Genomic DNA, 20,654 nt, shown 5'->3' on the forward strand with positions numbered 1-20,654 from the left:
TTTAACTCATTCACGGCCAGCCGAAATGCAAAAATGTGTCCACTCCAGTGCCAGGGTTTTTGTCATTTTCACTCCAATTGCAGGACCCACAGAATATTGAGTTTTAGGACTACATAAGCATTTAATACAGCGTGAGAACACTTAGACTCATCTTTCATCAGGAAAAAAAAAGTTAACTCCTAAATTATATGGGTCTGGAGTTGTATATGGAACTTGAAATGAGGGCGCCTGTCCAAAATACAATACATACATATTGGTTTACATAGCGATTTAACAACAGCTTAAGCTGGAACAAAGCGCTAACATGGACAAAAGGCAAATGCTGCTTCCTCATGGAATAGAAACACATTGTTAGAGGTCTGACCAGCACTTGATCGGCACCACCCTCCCTCCCCAAGAAAAAACAAAACCCGAACAAGTTCGAGAATGGCACTCCACATCACACTTTTTAATTTCCGAAAAAAAAATCGCAGTGGTAGCTAATGGATTAATGTACCGTAACAGTGTCCTTTTCGGAGTGAATAGAGTTGTAAGAAAGTGCCTTATACACGTATACAGAAAACGTTTTAAAATATGTCATTTGTTTTAAGTGTGCCTCAAAATGTGGCGTGCCTTATAGTGCGGAAAATATGGTAAATGTCAACGCATTTGAACAAAAAGTAGATATCCATCCCTTTTTTTTGCGTGGATGTAATATGAGGCCACCGTACGTTTGTTTGAGTTCATAAACAAAAAAAAAAACGTCTCTCCGATGTGGCCCGCTGCAAAAACGACTTTGACACCCGTACATAAGCCATATTTTCATCAAAAATGCCTTTTCTGTTTATGTTTTACAATTGGATAGCCTGTGACCACGCATACTCACGGGTGCGGCATTGTTTACCCCCCCCTCCCATGTCTTTGCTCCAGGTGCCCCCTACAAGAAGATACTCCCACGACGAAACCGACATGTGGACCATCGACCGGACCCCCCCCTCCTACCTTCCCCGGTGGGGGTCCAGCGAGGACATGATAGCGAGTGGCCGCTACAGCTCCACCTTGCCGCGCCGCGAGAGGCGCAGGAACAGCCTGGTCTCCTACCACGAGGAGAGCCGCCATCCTCACCAGCGGCACCCCCATCGTAAGCGGCGGCGCTCTGAGGACACGCACTCCCTCAAGCACCTCCCCCGCGTAGCAGGCGGCGCCTACGACTACCGCCATGACGACCCGCGCTGCTTCAGCCGCGACGAGGTGGTCAACTTTATTGACGAGACGCCGCTGCCGAGCCCAGGGAAGAGTCCGCGGCGGGCGTCCTGCGGCGTCACCCTTATCCCCGGCGTGTACGAGCGCCACACCGTTGTCCTCCCTCACTTTGCGCTCACCGACTTTGAACGCGAGCCGCAAGCGCTCCGACGCTTCTCGGAACACAGGGGCTCACCCGACGGCAAAGGTGGTCGGGGGGCCGGCTCACCCGCCCGACAGACTCCCCCGCCGTCTTGCGTGAGCTCGGGGGAGAGTAAAGCAGGCGCAAACAGTTTTGTAAGCTTACCCTCCGCCTCCTCGTCGGGATATATCACATTTCACTCGGATTCTGTTGGCTCCGCTTCCTGAATCAACATTTCCCCTGGAAATTCGGATACTTTTTTCATCACATACTTAACCGTTCCCTGTTTTTTGTGCATTTAACCCTCCTGTTAGCTCAGTTTTTATGCTCTACCAAATATGTTCTTTCATCATCACGATCGGCTGCATGCTTTAACCATTAAAAAAAACATTCAAACCACCCTCCCCCTTCCAGGAATGAAATGAGTGACCCTACAACACGTAACATTTCTACGGGCTGTTCCGTAAATTGCTGTGCACTGTTACTTAGCCATTTAGGATACAAGGGACGTGTTACCTCATGTTTCACCTATTTTACATTCACTTTTCAAGCCACCGTATCCAACAAAATAACCCAGAATTGGGTGGAATAGCAAATCCAAAAGTTTTTAAACACACTCAGCTAATTTTTGTTTGTTTTTGACTGCAGTGACACCAGTCAATATGTTGTGGGGTTAAAAACTACCCCAACAGATGAATTATAGCTACACAAAAATCCACGAAGTAGAGTTATATAATAATAACCCACGTGTTGAGACAGAGACGGGTGCTGGGCGGGGCTGAGAAGATGCACAGCCAATCCACATAGCTGTAAACCATGACAAATCGTGTTGAAGTCAGTGCCGGGAACCAATCAAGCTACAGCCATGTACAAAATCTCTGAATATCAGCATTTTTTTTGAATGTTTTTTTCGTGAAAACAAAATCTGTGATGCACTGAAACCGCGAAGTAGCAAGGGATCTCTGTATTAACATTTTCCAAGAAGATCAACTTCTTCCTGTCATTTTATTTTTCATTGATTTTATTTTTTAAATCCCAGATATTCTTCTGGTTGCAACTCTACTCTTTTCTGACAATTTTATGACAATCAACCCTACTCTTTTCTGTCCTGATTCCCCACCGATCCACCCCGCTGCCACTGTCATTGCAGAAAGTTTCTTTAAAAATAAATAAATACAGTGAGACCTCAACTTACGAACTTAATTGGTTTCCAGACAGAGTGTGTGAGACGAAAAGTGTGTATCTCAAAAAAAAATCCCATAGGAAACCATTAAAATGAGAATAATCCGTTCCCGGGTTTCCATAAAATATGCTTTTCAACTAAATAAGCCTTAAAACCTCACACAACATACCTTATTCTATGTATAATAAATGTGCTATTGCATTGTAATGAAAGAAATACACTGAATTGTATCATAAAGTCACTTTATTTACATTTGTGATGGTCATTTATGGCTTGATGGAATGGCGTTGGAGTTCGAAGGTCAAAGGGAATTGCATGAGGACTGTCATTAAAGAAATAAACTGTGCTGTAAAATAAAGTTTTATTTACCTTTTTGATGGTCGTTGATGGCTTATGGAAGGAGATTCACCTTCCATAAGGACTGTTGGTGCTGTCCGGTCGTGTGCTTCCGCCGAAGATCACTCCGCCAGCCGTGGTGGGTGTGTATTATGAAAATAGTGCTTATTATAAGGTTTAATTTTCAGAAATTTGACGTTTGTAAATTGAGGTGTTTGTAAATTGAGGTCTCACTGTACTTCAATTTGAGTACACCAAAACCTGCCACCGGCTTCAACTCTTCAGCTCGGCCAAATCTTCAACCTGGTCCTGCTGGGTCAAATAATAATAATAATAATAATAATAATAATAACCCAAAGTGTCTAATCTGGTTTTATTCAAATGAACACGAAGATTATATACAAACCGGAAGTCAAGAAGTCATCTGTTGCTTCAAAGACGGCAATGCGGGTTGAGTGTACCTCTTGCTCGCTAGCGGAAGAACATTTTATGTTTGTCACTGTCACTGTCCATTGCTGGGATAAATTCATTCGATTTGGTTAAGAATCATGGATCAAAGCGCAGCACGGTAACCTCTTGTCATTTACAGTGAAACATGTCTGTTAATATATATGTGAGGTCATATTTTAAAACATTGTACATTCTTTCTGTCGTAAAGCCGGGTGGGGAGGGGGTCCAATTTCTTTGGATGGATATGTCACAGATATATGGCTTCCTTTTGTGATCTGGGTTAAAGGTCAAGTTGGAGGCAATGTCACTGTATGCCAAACGTCATGCTTTGGTTTGGTTTTTTTTTCATGGATGCAATCATGGATCAAAATGCTGACGGCACAAAATGGTTTGTGGAGTTTGTACACTATGAAAAGCCCAAGGTGTCATTTATTGTCGCATGGGCTTCACCTGAAGAAAATGTTTTGATTGTGTGTGTTTTTTGGGGGGGAGGCGGGGTGACATGCTAACATTCATTTTCAAATTATGCCATTTTCTAACAATTGTCATATTTAACTGTTGACGAAATAACAAGGCGCAATTCTAAATCCATTTTTCTATGATCAATTGCGAATTTTGAGCAATGGTGGCCTTGAAAATGGTTACATGGCGGGCCGGGTCTGGCCTTAAGTTTGACACCTGCAAATTAAACCACATGTAAAACTTTATGTTTGTAAAATTGGGATGACGTAAAATTATCTTCAAAAGCAGCCATTGAAAAAAAAATAATTTCTTGAAAAATCATCAACTAATGATGCTGCATATATATATATATATATATATATATATATATATAAAACATTGGCAAATTTGCATCCATGACAAAAAAAATATCTCGGACCAAACGTGCAAGGCACTTAAAATGACTTTGATAAACATAATAAACACGAAAACGCCAATTTGCCAATATAATATAGTCAATCTAATATATATATATATATATATATATATATATATATATATATATATATATATATATATATATATATATATATATATATATATTCCGCTTTCCGCTGCGGAAGTCGACGCCGAAACATGTCAGGTATTTGAACACCGACAATACACTGTAAAATAAGAATCTGTTTTAAATTAAAAATATAGACACATTTTGCAATGAAAATGGAATTCGCAGAGATTGCACAATAGCATATGCAAATGAGAAATGAATAACATGAATCACGTGGAACCGTTATCCAATAGTTGCATGTTTGTCCAATTTACGGTCTTCTCATCCAATGTTTTCTTCCCAATTTTTGCACGTTCATCATTGCGTTCTCATCACAGTCCCTCATTTCGGAAACCGTTGATTTTCTATTGTATTTACAATCTGAATATATCATTTTGTAACATATTGCAAATCTTACAAGTTTTAATTGTTATGAGTTCTGAGATGATTTTGTTTGGGAAAGGTTGTGATTGAGTAAATGCAAAAGATGATTCAAGTGCATGCGTGTGTGAGCTTTTATTCCCCCCATTGTATTTTTCATCTCTTAAGCAAGAATAGCAACACAACTTGAGTTGGGTTAGAGTTTATGTATTTTGGGGTTTAAAATGAAGCTCAACTTTGTGATTATTGCCGTGTTTCGAGTTCGGGAGAAGGGGGGTTGAGAGACATTGAGAGAGAAGAGAGAGAGAGAGAGAGAGTGAGAGAGAGAGAGAGAGAGAGAGAGAGAGAGAGAGAGAGAGAGAGAGAGAGAGAGAGAGAGAGAGAGAGAGAGTGAAAGAGTGAGACAGAGAGAGAGAGATACTGAGAGACAGTGAAAGAGAAGAGAGAAACAGTGAGAGAGACAGAGACAGCGACAGTGAGTGAGAGAAAGAGAGACAGTGAGAGAGAGAGTGCGAGAGAGAGAGAGACATACTGAGAGACAGTGAAAGAGAGAGACAGAGACAGTGAGAGAGAAGAGAGACAGACAGTGAGACAGAGAGACAGAGGAAGAGAGAAAGGCAAGAGAGAGACACTGAGCGACATTAAGCGAGAGAAAGAGAGAGCGACATAAAGAAACAGAAAGACCGAGACAAAAAATAGGGGTATATTCATTTAAAAGATGAACAACAGTATAATCGCATTGACTCAGCAGAGTGGCGCAGCGGAAGCGTGCTGGGCCCATAACCCAGAGGTCTTTTGATAGAGGGTATAAAACATATTTGAAAAACGTCCATTTTTAATTCAGTTTTTATTCATGATAAAGATACGCTTTCATTGTATTTGTTTATTTTGGCTTGCTTCCGCAGTCATATTAATTGCTCATCGTAAGGCTAACCCCCGTGTTTTATTTCAACGTAGTCTGAACATTTCCACCACCCACCAAAAGGGAAATTGATAAAAAAGGCTAACATCACTGTCCATGCCAGCGCAACAGCAGTGTTTTATTGACATTTTTATTCAGAAAATAGAAGCCACGAGTAGAACACCTAACAACATTTCTATGAAAGGTAGAAGCTTACATGGTTCCTACCAAGGTCTCCACATCTTGTGACGAGGGCTGCCAACTCCTGTGGGAATTTCGGAGTGAAGTTTCTTGACCGTGGATGATTTTTCCAGGGCGTCTGTCGTGGATATGGCGACAGGCCCATTCCGCGTCGACTCTTTCTGGGTGGTCCACGCCGTGTCTTCACTTGAACGAAAGTGAGACGCGTTGTGGGTCCTTGGGGAGATCGCATGGATGTTCTCGGCTTTCCACAGTGTTTCTTGTGTTTCCGCGTGGGCTACTTCGCTGTCCGTGGTCCTGCCGATGTGTCGTTGTTTGCAGCTCAACGACGCCATCTTGTGGCGCTGTCGATCATTTACCGTGTCAGACATCAACAAGTAGTGTTGGAAATTCGCCAGACAGCTTTGGTAGCCTTTCTGGTATTCAGAAATTTCCCCACGCGCGGAGGGAGCTGCGAGCAAGAACAATGCGTTAGTCATGGTCGATCTGGTAAAAGTAAAAGTGGACTTTTCCAAACTTACAAGTGGAGGAGTTTTTCTGAAGGTGCTTTAAATGCCTCACAGTGAGCTCCAAGATGTCCGCCTTCTCCAGTTTCCGTTTCCGAATCTGCACATTCGTTCCAGTAAAAACGAAAATTTTAATTACCTTTTAGGAGGGCGTGCATGATAATTGAATTTCTAAAAATATATTGTGGCATTTTCTGTTTTATTATTAGTATATATTTTCACACTATTTATAGATAATTAGACATTACATTAGTTTGAAGGATAGGGCGTCGTACGTTTGCCTCAACGTCAAAAACAATGACAGGGTTGAAGATTTTGTTTTCAAATTCTGATATTAAAATCGTTTTCAGTATTTTGAACTTTTGGAATGGACAATGGATTTTTACTAAATGAGAGCTGGATTAATTCCTTGACGCTTACAGTGCTACTATAGTGGTTCTCCAGAAGGCATTTCAACTGGTCCAAACACTTGTTAATACGGGCCCTTCGTTTCTTCTCCATCAATGGTTTGGAGACCTGGAACATTGAGAGGAAAACAGAAATACGTTTCATTGAAACCAGTCTTTATGAACACCATCACAATATTTATTTTCGTTAGACGTACCTTACTTGAAGAGATTGAGTCGGACTTGTCCACACTGTCAAGAGTGGCCACCATTCTGCTTTTTTACCTCACACCCTTTTTTGTCCCCCTTTCACACTCTCGAAACGAATTTGTTTCACCTCAGTTGCCTGAAAACGAAAACTTGACCACGCATGGGTTTATATAGACACATCCACTTAACATTTCAATGCAAAGAGCCCCCCACCCCTACGGCGCTTAAATGACCAAACACTGCTGTCATTTGGTCGCCAACAACGAGCACATACCAACACTGCTGGGAAGGCACTTTTTGTTCAGACTTTTTAAAATATTTTTTTTTGTGGTGGTGGGATTTATTTACGTTTATTTTGCCACATGATTACATGACATAAAATAATCTTGATGCAGATCCACTTTCCAGCTCATATTTTACGCACCAGTAAAACCTTACGGCGTAAAATTTGTTGTACTTTTATTTTGGTTTTATTTTGCTTTTGCATGTTGCATATTATAAATTCAAAATTCTGATTAATCAACAGGCAGTATTGAAAATGTGCGAAGACATGGAGTTAAAGGAATTCAATCCCAAAAGTGAAATGTATCTAGCCACGGTTCTGGTTCTGCCCGATCACGTATTGACTCTTTTGTTTTGGAGTTTCACGCCAACTGTCTTAATGTTCGAGGTGACACAAAAATATTAGTGCCAGCGCAGAAAATAGTTTGCATTAAACTATTACAAAACCAATTTCGGGGCAAGCGAATTCTACTATTCGTGAGCTACTGAGCTTCGGGAGTTTTTGTCTTGACGCCGGGCTGCTCGGAGGGCGTTGCGGATGTACTTAGGTGTGAGGAGAGGGGGCCGGGGGTGGGCACCGAGGAGAATTGTGGGCCGCCCCTTGTCCTCGGTCCTCCGCCTTGCGATTATCCACACCGTTCCCTGAAAGGAGAGCGAGCTTGGGAAAATCGACTTCACTTGTGGCTCATTGCGCATCTTTTGCGGATGTAAAAAGGGGGAGCGTTTGAAAATAGAAATGCGGACATCGGGAAGCTTTGGGACACGGTGGTAGCCACTCTGGACCGGGGGGGGGGGGGGGGGGGCGTTGCAGAAAGACATCTGTTAGTCTAAGAAATAACAACAGCCTCTTGCCAACTTTAACGTCTTCGATGATATTGTAGCTCAGAGGTGTCAAACTATTTTTGTTTCAGGCCACATTGTAGTTCCAGTTTTCTCTGGGTGGAAAACATTACTTGAGTAAAACATTAGAATGTTTAATCCCCTCCACATATGACATACAAAGTGCACAACCAATAAATAAACAAGAATAATGACTGTTATTGTGGTTTGCTTTAACGACAATTAGAAAATTTGCTTCAGATTTTAGCAAGCATTGCGGAATTTGACATTAGTGGTTTGCTTTCATGGGCTACATAAAATGATTTGGCGGACCACATCCGTCCGACGGGCCTCGACTTTGACACATCCTTGTACTGATTTGAGTTACATTGTAGTTCAAATCAGCACAAGTGAACACCTCATTGTACTAAATGTCAATTTGTGTTAAAAACAATGAGGTTACTGTTCATAATTTTTTTTTATCTATCCATATCAAGAGGTAAATTATTATCGATGAGGTGCTTCCCAAATATTTTCTACCCTCATATTGAAAGCACCAGAAGCTTATTTTGCTCTCCAAACTTAAATCGAAAATTCGCTCCGGTCGGATACAAATCCGGAAGTGGTTCTTTATTTCTCTGAAGAAATGGCGCGAAAATGTTAAGTCCATCGACGCCAAAAACTACTTTCGGCTAACTACGTCGTCACGTTCACGTCACGGTTGTCAATGGGCGCTTGTCCTACAGCGTGTCAAAAAAACGATCACATAAACACACAATAAAAAACCCTCAACACTAATTGCGTAAAATCTACCAAATCATTGCTGGACACAAAGTTAATGCAACAGCGATGCGCCTAATCGGGGAAGCGCACCAGGGCAGCTCTGTGGTGTCCTTTGTCCCTCTTTTCCACGTCACATTAGGGAAGTTTTCACGCTTGCTTTAGGGGAAACGGCACCGTGGCGAGGTTTTCCCTCAGTCACACAAGAGACACGGCCTCGCTTATTAGTCGCTGTAATTCCAATTAGTGTTGGCTCTCCTTCGGCGGAACAAACAAGAATGGAGTGACTCTATTTCAAATCACATTCGAGGGGAAGGGACGAGACCAAGCTGTCCGAGCCCCCCCCCCCCCATGCACCCCACTTCAAAGTCTTCTTTCCGCATGAGAATGGCGCAACGCGAAACTTCTTGCAAGTGTGCCATGACACGACAATTTAAGGGTATATTTATAAAAAAAAGGACACATGCTGCTCTCTTTTGAGTCTCGGTTGTACATGAACCCCTTTAGGTTCTTTGTCATGGATGTGCGCCCTATGGGTCCGCTGTTATAATCGAGCTATTGGCGGACTCGTTTGCAACAATTAGTGAGGCAATTATGCTATGACGGCAATAAACGATCTTCTTGACGGAGAGCTAACAGGGGCCATTAACAAGTCAATTGATAAGACAAAGAGACAGTATAATCCTGCAATGCAGCCGTGACGTTTACGTGTCGCATTTCGGTCAAGGAACAGCTGCAATTCCTATGGGTTATTTATTTCTCTAAACGTGGAATATTTTGGAGTATGATAACTACAAAAAAGTTACTGTTATGAAAGGTAAAAATACAGTATTTTAGTAGTCGCAATTCCGATGTTTTCTAAATGCAACGTACACAGAGCTGCTCTGCCATTTGCTATTAACGAGCATCATACTGGCTTCCAATTGGCTAAGAGGCACAATAACCAATGTGTCGATTTGTGGAAACAAACAAACAAACAAACAAACAAACAAACAAACAAACAAACAAACAAACAAACAAACAAACAAACAAACAAACAAACAAACAAATAAACAACTAACTAAATAAATAAACAAGTGTCTATTCAACGTCCTCGTCAACGTACTGAGATTTTACGTAAATGTGAATCACGCAGAAATTGTTCAGCAGGCAATCGCTCACGATGCTGATGTTTACCTTGGACATTTGTAAAGCAAAAGTTTGTGCATCGGTTCTTTACAAAATTATCGCCATTTTAATTCTTTACTCTTAGTTTTTTTTCATTACGTATAATTCTCACTGACTGTGCAATAGTCTAATTGTAACAAGAACTCGTTACATATTTTGATGCATTTTTATGCCTTCGAAAACATAAAGAAATTATCTGTTTTTTTGGGGTGGTGGTGGAACGGATTATGGCATTACAATGGAAAATGCATCTCGACTTCAGAAAAGTTTCTAGTTAAGACATTTTTCCATAAACAATTCATTTACAAAGTAGAGGCACTTCAAATATATTTTTGGCACTTTTTCATCCATCCATCCAACCATCCATCCACCTATCCATCCATCCCATTGTTTCGAAAGTTTCACGGTCTGCTCTTTCTTTTCTTTCCTACGCTTGCGTGCGTTGCCCGAGCTCTCACATAAATTCGGCCAACGTGTCTTCAAACACGCAGCCAAGGGGCCGGCCCACGATTTGGCACAGCGGGAGCGGAGCAAATCGATTTGCCGTCTTCCTTTCAGGTGCACTTGTGCCTGCGCTGGTGTGACCAAAGGCTTTTGTGGTGAGCAACAAGTGCACAAAACCCAAGCAGGTAGACACCCAACATGCAGGTGCACGGAGTGGAATTCAAAACACATAAATATTATAAATATAGAGAAGGGATTTAGGGCAAAGCCACGCGACAGCAGCTCTGATGAAAGATCAAAAAGGAAGGGGAATCATGAATTTCTATGGAGTGCTCTTTGGGTTATTTAAAAGGTTCTCCCTTTGCTTTGGGTGCACAATGGCGACAGTCGGCCTGTGTGTGCGGGGGTAAGCGCATGAAAAGAGTAGAGGTGCACATTAACATCGCTTAAGGTTCTCTCAGGGCCCTTAAATGAACTGACTGCCAAGTAACTTTATAACTCGCTGGAGGATGACGCCTTTGTGAGCGTCTCGAGTGAAAGACAAGAGGGAGGAAAAGAAAAGGGGGTGGGGGTGGAGTGATGGGATGCCATTGTTCAAGACGAAAGCGGACTGCTATTGATGCGCCTTGAATTGCAAAACATCTGCCTTTTACTTGGAACGCACTTGAGCGGGATTTGAATGAAAAGGAAGCAGCATGCGGCGCTTGCTTGCGTGCATGCGCCAAACAACGCTTCCTGCGTGGGATGGATTCTGCACGCGCTTCAACGTGATATATGCAACAAAAAGGGGAAAGACACTCACAAGGATAGGAGTCGTATTTAATTCGCTCATTTTGTTCAATCTATGACTATAATGAACTTTTCGGTTAATCAACCCCTACAGTTATTTTTATACAATGAATCTGAGACAAAAAATGCTGAGAAATACCCAAATCGTCAATCCGTCTATAGTATAGACGGATTGACGATTTGGGTATAGACTCAATACGCTCACATCATCATCCCTAGCTTAATTGGGATCAGTCTTGAATTTAGTAATCTTTTTTTCCTTCTGTTCCACACAAATCCCCCATGGTCGCGACCTCAAGCGTCTTATTGTTGAAGTTTAGGGACCAGTTGCCAGCTAAGGATTTCCCAGGGTTTCCTCTTTTATCAACTCAGTGGAAAATTGAAAGTGAAAAGACACAGGGGCGTTCCTACGATTTTCCTCGCTTCTTGTGCTAAATTGTGGCACACACACACATGTGGCTTGAAACTTGTGCAAACTGCCCAATTGTGAACAATATGTGCAATGCAGAAAGTGGAAAATAATGTTACTGCCGACACGTTGCCTCATTTTGTATTTATATGTTGATATTACAACAATTTATTTTTCTTCTGTGCCCGAACATACCATGTTCATTTATATTCATTTATTTCTTTTTGTGTACTGACGGAACATATTGCAGATGCATGAGGTGTGATTTTTTACTGTTACGCGTTTATGCATTGTTTTACAATTTTACAGGTTATATTCTGATATTGTTTTATTAACGACGTACACAAATAAAACACAAAGACACACACATTCACAGCAGTGACAGTAAAACATAAGTCAGTTAATATAATAAATTCTTTCATATATCACAGGTCACCTGAAAACATTGAAACGATAGCAATATTACCGCAATTTTACATAACAACAAACCATATTTAATAAAATAAAATTGGCTGGGAACATACATGTTCTAAAACAAGCATCAACTATATCGACAATTAGATAAAATGGCCAAACCCCAAACTGAATTGTAAGAACAATACAATGAACTACAGAGAAAAACACATTTTGATGAATAAAAATGGAATATACATGTAAAGCTTTTTTTAATGTATTCTATTCGGTATGAAATCGTCAATTTGTTGGTGTCACAATTGAACGGTTTCCCCCCCAATGTGCCATATGCCATGTCAAGTGGCACTATTTAGCAATTCGTTCCCTAATTTCACGGTTCATCCTCCTTGTCCAGTATAGCAGCGAATAGCCGCAACAAAATGTCAATTGAGCGCCGGGAAATGATCACTTATACACCCCCCCCCAACCCCACCGGGAAAAGTCTTTCTGCTCCCCACATGCAGAGTCCTTCGGGGAGTGGTTGGTCATTTTAGTATATTTTACTGTGGTTAATAATTTCACACTTGATATACGGATACACACGGATGAAAAATGAGTAGATAGAACACTTGAACAAAAAGTAATCTTATGTTACATTAATTTTGATTATATAATTTTTAATCATTTTACGCATCTTATTATTTCGTGTTAAATGACCGAAATTATATTCGTGTGTATAATAATTACGTAGACGTGTGTTTTATGTTACGAGCTTCTGATTGGCTGTTAAAGTGAGCGAAACCAGGAAGTGATTGGAAAGAAGGAAGTGACTCCGTTGCGGAGAATAATGTTTTCATTTGTCCTGCGGGCAGTTGTGCTTTTGAATAAACCTGCGTGCGAACGGAATACATGTTTCATCTTGTCTCCTTTTGTTGTTGTGATTATTATTATTATTATTATTGGGGGAACCGAGACACCTGCACGTCCTTCAACGAATTGAGAAGAGAAGAGTGACCTCTGTTGGCAACTAAACGAAATAGAATTCCTTCGTGAATGTCCAGTATTTATATATTTCCAACACTAAATTATTCTTTAAAAAACATGAAAAACATTGAAGCTTAAAATGAAAATAAATAAAACAGATAAATCATGGAAAATGCCCTGCTTATTGTGAGAGTGGAGATCACTGCAGGTTACTATTGGCTAATTGTTTTGGTGTAATTCTGGATTAGGCCTTGGAAGTACTGTGGTGTGTTTTTGTGGGGTTGAAATAAAATGATGTAACATTTTGGGAGGAAATACCACAAGAGGAAAGAGTATAGGCTGGAGAGCACCGCCAGAGCATTCAGGCATCGGACAAACTTGCCCCTGTAAAGCAGACAAATGGTCACAAAGATGATCCAGGTGAGCATCAGCAGGAGCAAGCAGAAAGTGATAGCTTTGGCCTCGTTGTAATTTTTGGGGAGGTCCTTCCCCATGTAGGAGAAAATGAAGCAGAGGGTGCACAAACACACAAGCAAAATGATCGGACCCGTGGCCGCACTGCCACTAATTTCACAGGCCAATATGACTTTGTCCGGTGCCCACGTTGTCTCACTGGACGGCTTGGGGGGGGCGATCCAAAAGCTTACGGAAGTCACGACGCACTGCGCCACAAACGTCGCCGCAACAACCAGCCACTGACCGTGATATTTCATCCACCAGCTGTGTAGTTGGGGGAACTTGGCGGCCATTTTGAAAATGCAAACAATCTGGAAAGCGCGCACGACAAAGCAGGCCAGGCATATTGAGAAAAGCAAAGAAAAGGGCACAGAGCTCAAGACACAAGAGAAAACGGTAGGCTTGCCGAAAAAAAAGACGATACTTAGGCTGCTCAGACTGAGGCATCCCAAAATGAGGAAGCACATATGGCCGCCGGCGGACCGGACTACCGGCGTGTTGTAGTTGAGCGCAAAGACGGCGCACATGGTGAGCGCCAGTCCCAGCATGAGCAAAGTTGCCAAAATGATTAACACGGCGGCGCTGTCCTCAAATGAGACATATTCCACTTCTCGCAGGGTACAAGATGTGCTGGCTTTGGGTGACCACTCCGTCTCCTTACAGTCCACGCATGTGTATGCATCCTCTGTGGCGTACACAAGAGCAGGCACTACTTTGTGAGTTGGCATCTTTAGCGTTAGCTTGACAATGGTTGGGCGGTTTGATGTTAGCATTTCAAATTTCGATTCCAAGCTCCCGTCTCTGCTCAAAGCCACACACCCCTGTCTAATGTGAATCACCAAATGTTTATCTGAGCCTCAATTATCTCCATGTCGCAAATATGTGACCAAAATAATGCGAATGAATTTTCCCATATCGCAATAAGCAATGGCTTATTTAGATACTTTTTTTATATTTTATTATGATTTGCAATGTCAAAAATTCACCTTCTAAGAGAGCCCTGCAAGGTCTTCCAGCCAATCATGCTGGTTCAATAATTATGATGCAAATTGGAAGACAGCAGCATCGCAGCAAAACAACATTATGAGGAAAACATATATTATAATAATAGTAACAATAACAGTAATGACTATGATAATAATAATAATAATAATAATAATAATAATAATAATAATAATAATAATAATAATAATAATAATAATAATAATAATAAAAATAATAATAAATTTAATCCAGAAGCATCTTTCAAAACTCAAGGACACTTTACAGTAAAAAAAATTCTGCAGATAAGTGGCAAAATAAAAATAGGGAAAAATATGCTATGCAATGGAATAACCAACAAATTTGATGCACATTATCTTCGCAAAAGCAGACACACTGATAATATAATTGGTCCCAATTAGAAGTCTTCAGGTGGCGCTTAAGTTCCTGTGGGAGTGTTGCGTATTTTTGCCACTATAGGGTACTTTATAGTATAAGGTGCACGCACGATTAACTCATTCACTGCCAGACGATGTGCAAAAATGTGTCCACTCCAGTGCCAGGGTTTTTGTCATTTTAACTCAAATTGAAGGATCCAAAGAATATTGAGTTTTAGGACTACACAAACATTCAATTTAGCGTAAGAAACCTTAGACTCTCGTCTTTCATCAGGAAAAAAAACAGTTCATTCCTAAGTTATGTGGGGCTGGAGTTATCTGAGCTTGAAATGGTGGTGGTTGTACAAAATAAAATACAATATTGATTTATATAGTGCTTTGACAACAACGGTAGCTGTAACAAAGCACTCACATTGACCAAAGGCAAATGCTGCCACCTTGTGGAAGGCAAAACATTGCTAGAGGTCTGTCTAGCGTTTGATCGGCACCCCCACAAGAAAAACCAAAACAAATGTGAACAAATTTGGGACTGTTGCACCACATCACACTTTTTAATTCCCGAATAAATTCAGGAATAGCAGCCAATGAGTTGATGAATGACCTATTTTAGAACCATATTTTTATATATAGGGGTTACCGTAATATAAAACGTGTAGATTAGAAGCGACAAACGTGACTGAGGTTGCGTTATACATCCACTAGATGGAGCTATGCCAAAGGGAATACAATACAATACAATACAGGTTTATTTATATCTGGCTTTCACAACCGCTGTTGTGGTAACAAATGGTTTCACGGGACATTTAAAATATTACATCCAAGAAATCTGAATATTGACACATATTTGAAGTGCATCAGATTACCAGGCTTAATGTTGGCTTTTGACAAAAAAAGAATGTTTGTGGGTGGCGTTTTCTGGTACTCTATTGAGACCGACTTACCGGTGACGTTGATATAGGTTCCATTTGGACATTCCTCACAGGTGAAGCAACACTTGTGAATCCCTTCTTGCTTCTTTGCATATCCAACAGGACATTTGTGAGAGCACCGTGAACTTGGCACCTGCGCGGCATAAAAACAAACATAAGACAACTTTTCGGATTCTGCTGATTTGAGCTGTGCTCCTCTCAACCTACCTTCTTCGTGTTCCCATGCCAACGAATTTTGGTTTCGTCGATGACAAAGCGAACAGATGTTTGAAATTGATAAAATCCAATCTCCTCTATATGGCCACTCTTGTTCCAGAAAACGATGGAATAAGAGCCGAAATTGGGGTCGCCGTTCTCATCAAATTGAATGCGCTGGTTCAGAAGCGTAAAGTTTGACTTCTTCAGCTCCACCAGAACCTAAACAAGGGAGAGTGTGCACACTCCATCATAAATGAGTTCACTTATACAGTGATACCACAGTTTATGAACTTAATTGGTTCCCAGAAAGTGTAAGGCAAAAAGTTCGTATGCCAAACATTTATTTGCCATTAGAAACCATTAAAATGACAATGATCCGTTCCCAGGTCCCCATAAAACATAATTATCTACTAAATAAACCTTAAAACTACACAAAATATACCTTAATAAACTGTAGTACTATATAATAAAGTCGTTTTATTTACCTTTGTGATGGTCGTTGATGACCGTTGCTTAGACAACACAGAAACACCCTTAGCCACACATAGCAATGGTCAACTTAGCATACAGCTACTGGGTCACACACAAACGCACACCTCGTTTGTATTTTTCGATGATCTCCTTCTGCTCAACTGTAATTTTCTCTTGTGTCCTCTTAGGTTTAACAGCAGTTTGTGGTGGGGTCTTTTTCGGTCCCATAATAGCAAAAGTACTCCACTCGATAACAAACCACGACTGCACTCAAAGGGGGTCTGGAAAACTAGTCTACCAGCCACCACTGTTCGACCGTGTGGTTTGGTTTGTCCGCCCAAAACTAGTTTGTATGCCAAGATTATATTCTCGCGAATTTAAATTTTGTAAGGAGAAAAGTTTGTGAGCTAAAGCGTTTGTAAGATGAGGTATCACTGTATAACAAATGTAATGGCGAAAAAATGAAGTTCAAACAATTCTAGAGGATCTAAATACATTGCTGATTCCTGAGAATGAATTTTAATTACCATGACAGTGTCTTACAGTCTTTTTTTTCCCCAACAGTAAGTTTGTAATACTGTGTTATGATATCAGATAATAACCACCCGCTTCAAAAAAAAAAAAACATTTGGAAGAACTGAGAAGTATGAATGTGAACAGTCCAAACACACGTTTTTTTTACTAAAAAAAAAAATCACTCACCTTGTGGGGGGGAACTGAAATATTCCCTTGACAAGTGCCCTTCTCACACCGCAAGACATTGTGTAAAGCGTGCGCGATGGCATACACGGCCGAATAAACAGAAAATGAGTAGGACGGGTCCATCGAGATGATATCGTGCGCACTCAGAGTGGAGCAGTTACAAATCTGATTGCAAAACTGATGTTCCTCCACGTCATGGCAAGGGTCGTTGCTTTGGGTAGCGAGGAGGAATTCCGTGAAACCGGGTATGGTCAACACGGTCTGAGACACTCCGAGCACCGTCCCAATATTTTGGATGCCTTTGATCTTGGGGAGCTTCTCGCTTAGGGACCAGGTGTCGACCGCCAGCCACACTTTGCCGACCACGCCGAGCCGTACCGCCGACTCAACGAGAGCCTCGGATAGACGTTTGGGCGCAAAAACCACAATGGTTTTGATTCTGTGCTCTTCGACGTGCTGGAACATTTCAGAGTAATTTGAGTTGGGTTGGATATACAATGCGAAGGCAAGGCAGATATCTGTGTTGCGAATGATTTTCCTGAAGAGCGCCAAGCCGTCGTTGCCATAGGCGTCGTTGCTGTTAAGGAAGGCAACCCACTCCCAGCGAAAGTGCTTCAAGATGGCGACGATCACTTTGACGCTGTCTTGGTTGGAATGCACCGTGCGAAAGAAAGAAGAATATTTCGCTTTTTCGGAGAAGTCCGAACTGGCTGCTCCGTAGCTGACCTGTTGAAGGGGTGACGGAGGACTTGTCAGTTTTAATTTGCAAATAAATAAATGAATAAATAAATAAATAAATAAATATAAATACAAACGGCAAAAATATATATAATATATATAATATTACATTATATATATATTATATAAAAAAATAAATAAAAATGGCATGGGCGTGCTTTAAGATAGCAATTCTTTTTTCCTATCCATCCATCTTCTGCCACTTATCCGGGGTCGGGTCGCGGGGGCAGCAGCTTCAGTAGCGAGGCCCAGACTTCCCTCTCTTCAGCCACTTCTTCCAGCTCTAAACGAAAAATATCAGCCTGCGTATTTTGGGCATTTTAGATGCTATAAAACGTTTTTTCTAATGTCAGTTAGGAAACCAAAAATAAACTTTAAATAAATAACCAACTAAGTAAATGAATAAATACAGTACATTTAAAAAAATGGCACGGACGTGCTTTAAGCGAGCGAGCCTTTTTTCTTCCTTCCTCTATTGATAGTCTAAACCACAGGTGTCAAAGTCAAGGCCCGCAGGCCAAATCCGGTCCGCCACATCATTTTTTTCGGCCCGCAAAAGCAAATCAAACTTGTTAAATTCCATGATGATTGCTAAAATCTGAGCCAAAATTTCATATTTTTGGATGTCAACCACAATAAGTCATTATTCTTGACTTCAGATTTGAAAACGAGTTATTCATTAATTTGCTGTGTGCTCTATATGTAATATTTGAAGGGATTTAAACATTCTAATGGGTTCCCCAAATTCATAACGGCCCTCGAGAGGAAACCATAACTACAATGTGGCCCGCGGCAAAAAATGACTTTGACACCCCTGGTCTAAACGTTGATCATCAACCATCCAAAACAGTTCCGGAAACAAAATCTTTATTTACAGTCGATCCCCAAAGTCACTCTACACTTCCATTTTATAATTTCAGTTTAGAAATCACTCCGTGTCATTTTACTATTTTTTAATGTCAGAAAGTTTCTTTCTATAATACAGTTGTAACTAACAGCTCTATGTTTGTCATCCAGCTTTGATTCTTCCAAATTTCAACAACCGAATAACATCCTTTAAGATTGGTGAGTCCATAATTATTTTGATTGCATTTTCAGCATTAACTGGATTTAGTTTACGTAATTAATTAAACTGCTTTTTCATTTGGATGAGAGATGACGACTAAAGATGGCATTTTTGGGGGGCAAAAGCATCTGGTTGAGATACTGCCAAATTGAAAAAATAAGGCTAAAATGGCTTTCCTTATGCTTAAGATAAAAAGCTCAGACGAGTACACATTTCTGTCCAAATGTAGCTCAAAAGGACCAAAATACTGTACGTACATTTGCTTCAGTCCACACTTCCCTCTTTTTTACCGACATTGTGTGTAAATTATTTTGAGTCAAGTAGTTGTAGTCACCAGCGGAATGAGATCCATCATGAAGAGTGGCGCCACCGCCAGCGTGTCGGTGCTGGTAAAAGGACCCACCACGCCTACGACGTTGGAAGCAGCAGACAGATGCATGTGGTCTTCACTCCGGGGGCGGATCAAGCCATTGGATGAAATCAGGTCAAAAATACCCGGGAAATTCTTCGAAATGGAGCAGTGGTCAAATATCTTGTAGCCCAGAGAAACGTTGGGTAGAAGTCCGCTTGAGTTATTGATTTGCTCCACGGAAAATCTCATCAACTGGAACCGGCGATAACTTGACAGACTGAACTGTTGACTGCAACCAGAAGCGGATTAAGACAAGTTAGCAGATTGTTGCTTTCTACTGTCTGCCTAATGTTTTGCCTTTTGACTTTGAGAGTTTTAAAATGTATTATAAATGAAGCGTATTATTACCTGGAGCAGCGAATGGCTTCCGGCTTCTCGTGGCTGACCGAGCTACTGGTGTGAATGTCAAAGAGTCCGCCGATCAAATAATCTCCGTTCAGGTTGAACTGAGAGTTACACCGGGACCACGTGTGCCAAACATACCCCATCACGCACACAGAGATAAAAATACACCTCATTCTTTTCGCTGTCATTGTTTAAGCCTGTCTCGCCTGTCGAAAGGGCGCTTTTTGAATTTAATAGGTAATGTGATGCTTCTATTGGCAGCCATACCACCTCCGTGGATATTTCCATGTACTTTGGAATGCATGATTAAAATTACCATGAGTGTCTGCAAAGGATGAGGGATTCACAAATCAGGATGCAAACAAATGTCCAGCGACTGAAAACTCAAGTGAACGCCGGCAAAAACAATCTCAGCTAAAGAAAACAATGTTGTTAATCAACTCTGGTCAAAAATGTTGTCGTCTGCCAATTATTTTTTTTTCATAATAATAAAATATCAAACTTGGATGGAAAAACAGAATTGGCAGGTGAAGTGAGATGATTTCAAAGGACACGAGGTCACAAGGAAATACATTTATTCATCCTGTCGGCCAGGTCACATCCACTTGCAAATGTGATGCGCACCAACACAAATAATTTGCAAGCCCCCCCTTAGCTTTCTATTATCATGCAATTTGCCACAAAACAGAATTGACTGCAAAGCTGTTTTATAGATACAATTGTTGAGCTCACAGCAGAATGGTAGCCCTTACAAAATTTTATCAAATAAATAGCAGACGGGACCAAGTAGACTAGAGGATAAAGGTCGCATTGCAAAAATTCACCGGTTATGGCCACATCATCATACAGGAGTAATCTATGCGGTGACTTCTCGTGTCTGTTAAAACTTAAGAGAGAGACAAATCAGTAGAAAGGGTCAGTGGCATGAGTCCATTTGAAGCTTCACCATAAATGGAGACGATCATTTAAGACACAGGTGTCAAAAG

At 41.0% G+C, this 20,654-nt stretch overlaps 3 protein-coding genes across 4 annotated transcripts in view; 1 reads left to right on the forward strand and 2 right to left on the reverse strand.

Moving 5' to 3' along the window:
• gpr153 (G protein-coupled receptor 153) overlaps positions 1-4,127 on the forward strand; it is a 25,289-nt gene extending 21,162 nt beyond the window's left edge. The window contains exon 6 of the mRNA XM_089009588.1: positions 910-4,127. Coding sequence (XP_088865714.1) covers positions 910-1,590 — 681 coding nt within the window. The 3' untranslated portion in view covers positions 1,591-4,127. The remainder of the gene's footprint in view (positions 1-909) is intronic.
• A 1,518-nt stretch (positions 4,128-5,645) lies between these two features.
• Positions 5,646-8,164, reverse strand: hes3 (hes family bHLH transcription factor 3). Of its 2 annotated transcripts, none has more exons than XM_089003141.1 (4): positions 6,919-8,164; positions 6,730-6,825; positions 6,325-6,409; positions 5,646-6,254 (listed from the first exon to the last, which is right to left on the reverse strand). In XM_089003141.1, the coding sequence occupies exons 2-4, from the start codon at positions 6,808-6,810 to the stop codon at positions 5,827-5,829; spliced, it is 594 nt and encodes a 197-aa protein (XP_088859267.1). In that variant the 5' UTR covers positions 6,811-6,825; positions 6,919-8,164; the 3' UTR covers positions 5,646-5,826. The 2 variants fall into 2 exon arrangements, with proteins under 2 accessions (XP_088859267.1, XP_088859187.1); XM_089003061.1 differs by having other exon boundaries at positions 6,914-8,164.
• A 3,108-nt stretch (positions 8,165-11,272) lies between these two features.
• On the reverse strand, positions 11,273-20,125 carry tas1r2.2 (taste receptor, type 1, member 2, tandem duplicate 2). Its single transcript, XM_089009602.1, has 6 exons — positions 19,672-20,125; positions 19,246-19,552; positions 17,108-17,833; positions 15,944-16,153; positions 15,749-15,869; positions 11,273-14,113 (listed from the first exon to the last, which is right to left on the reverse strand). The coding sequence occupies exons 1-6, from the start codon at positions 19,854-19,856 to the stop codon at positions 13,185-13,187; spliced, it is 2,478 nt and encodes an 825-aa protein (XP_088865728.1). The 5' UTR covers positions 19,857-20,125; the 3' UTR covers positions 11,273-13,184.
• Positions 20,126-20,654: the final 529 nt, after the last annotated feature.

This window comes from Hippocampus bargibanti, linkage group LG01 (genome assembly GCF_051943395.1).
Source record: "Hippocampus bargibanti isolate YZ-2025 linkage group LG01, ASM5194339v1, whole genome shotgun sequence".
Lineage (NCBI taxonomy): Eukaryota > Metazoa > Chordata > Actinopteri > Syngnathiformes > Syngnathidae > Hippocampus > Hippocampus bargibanti.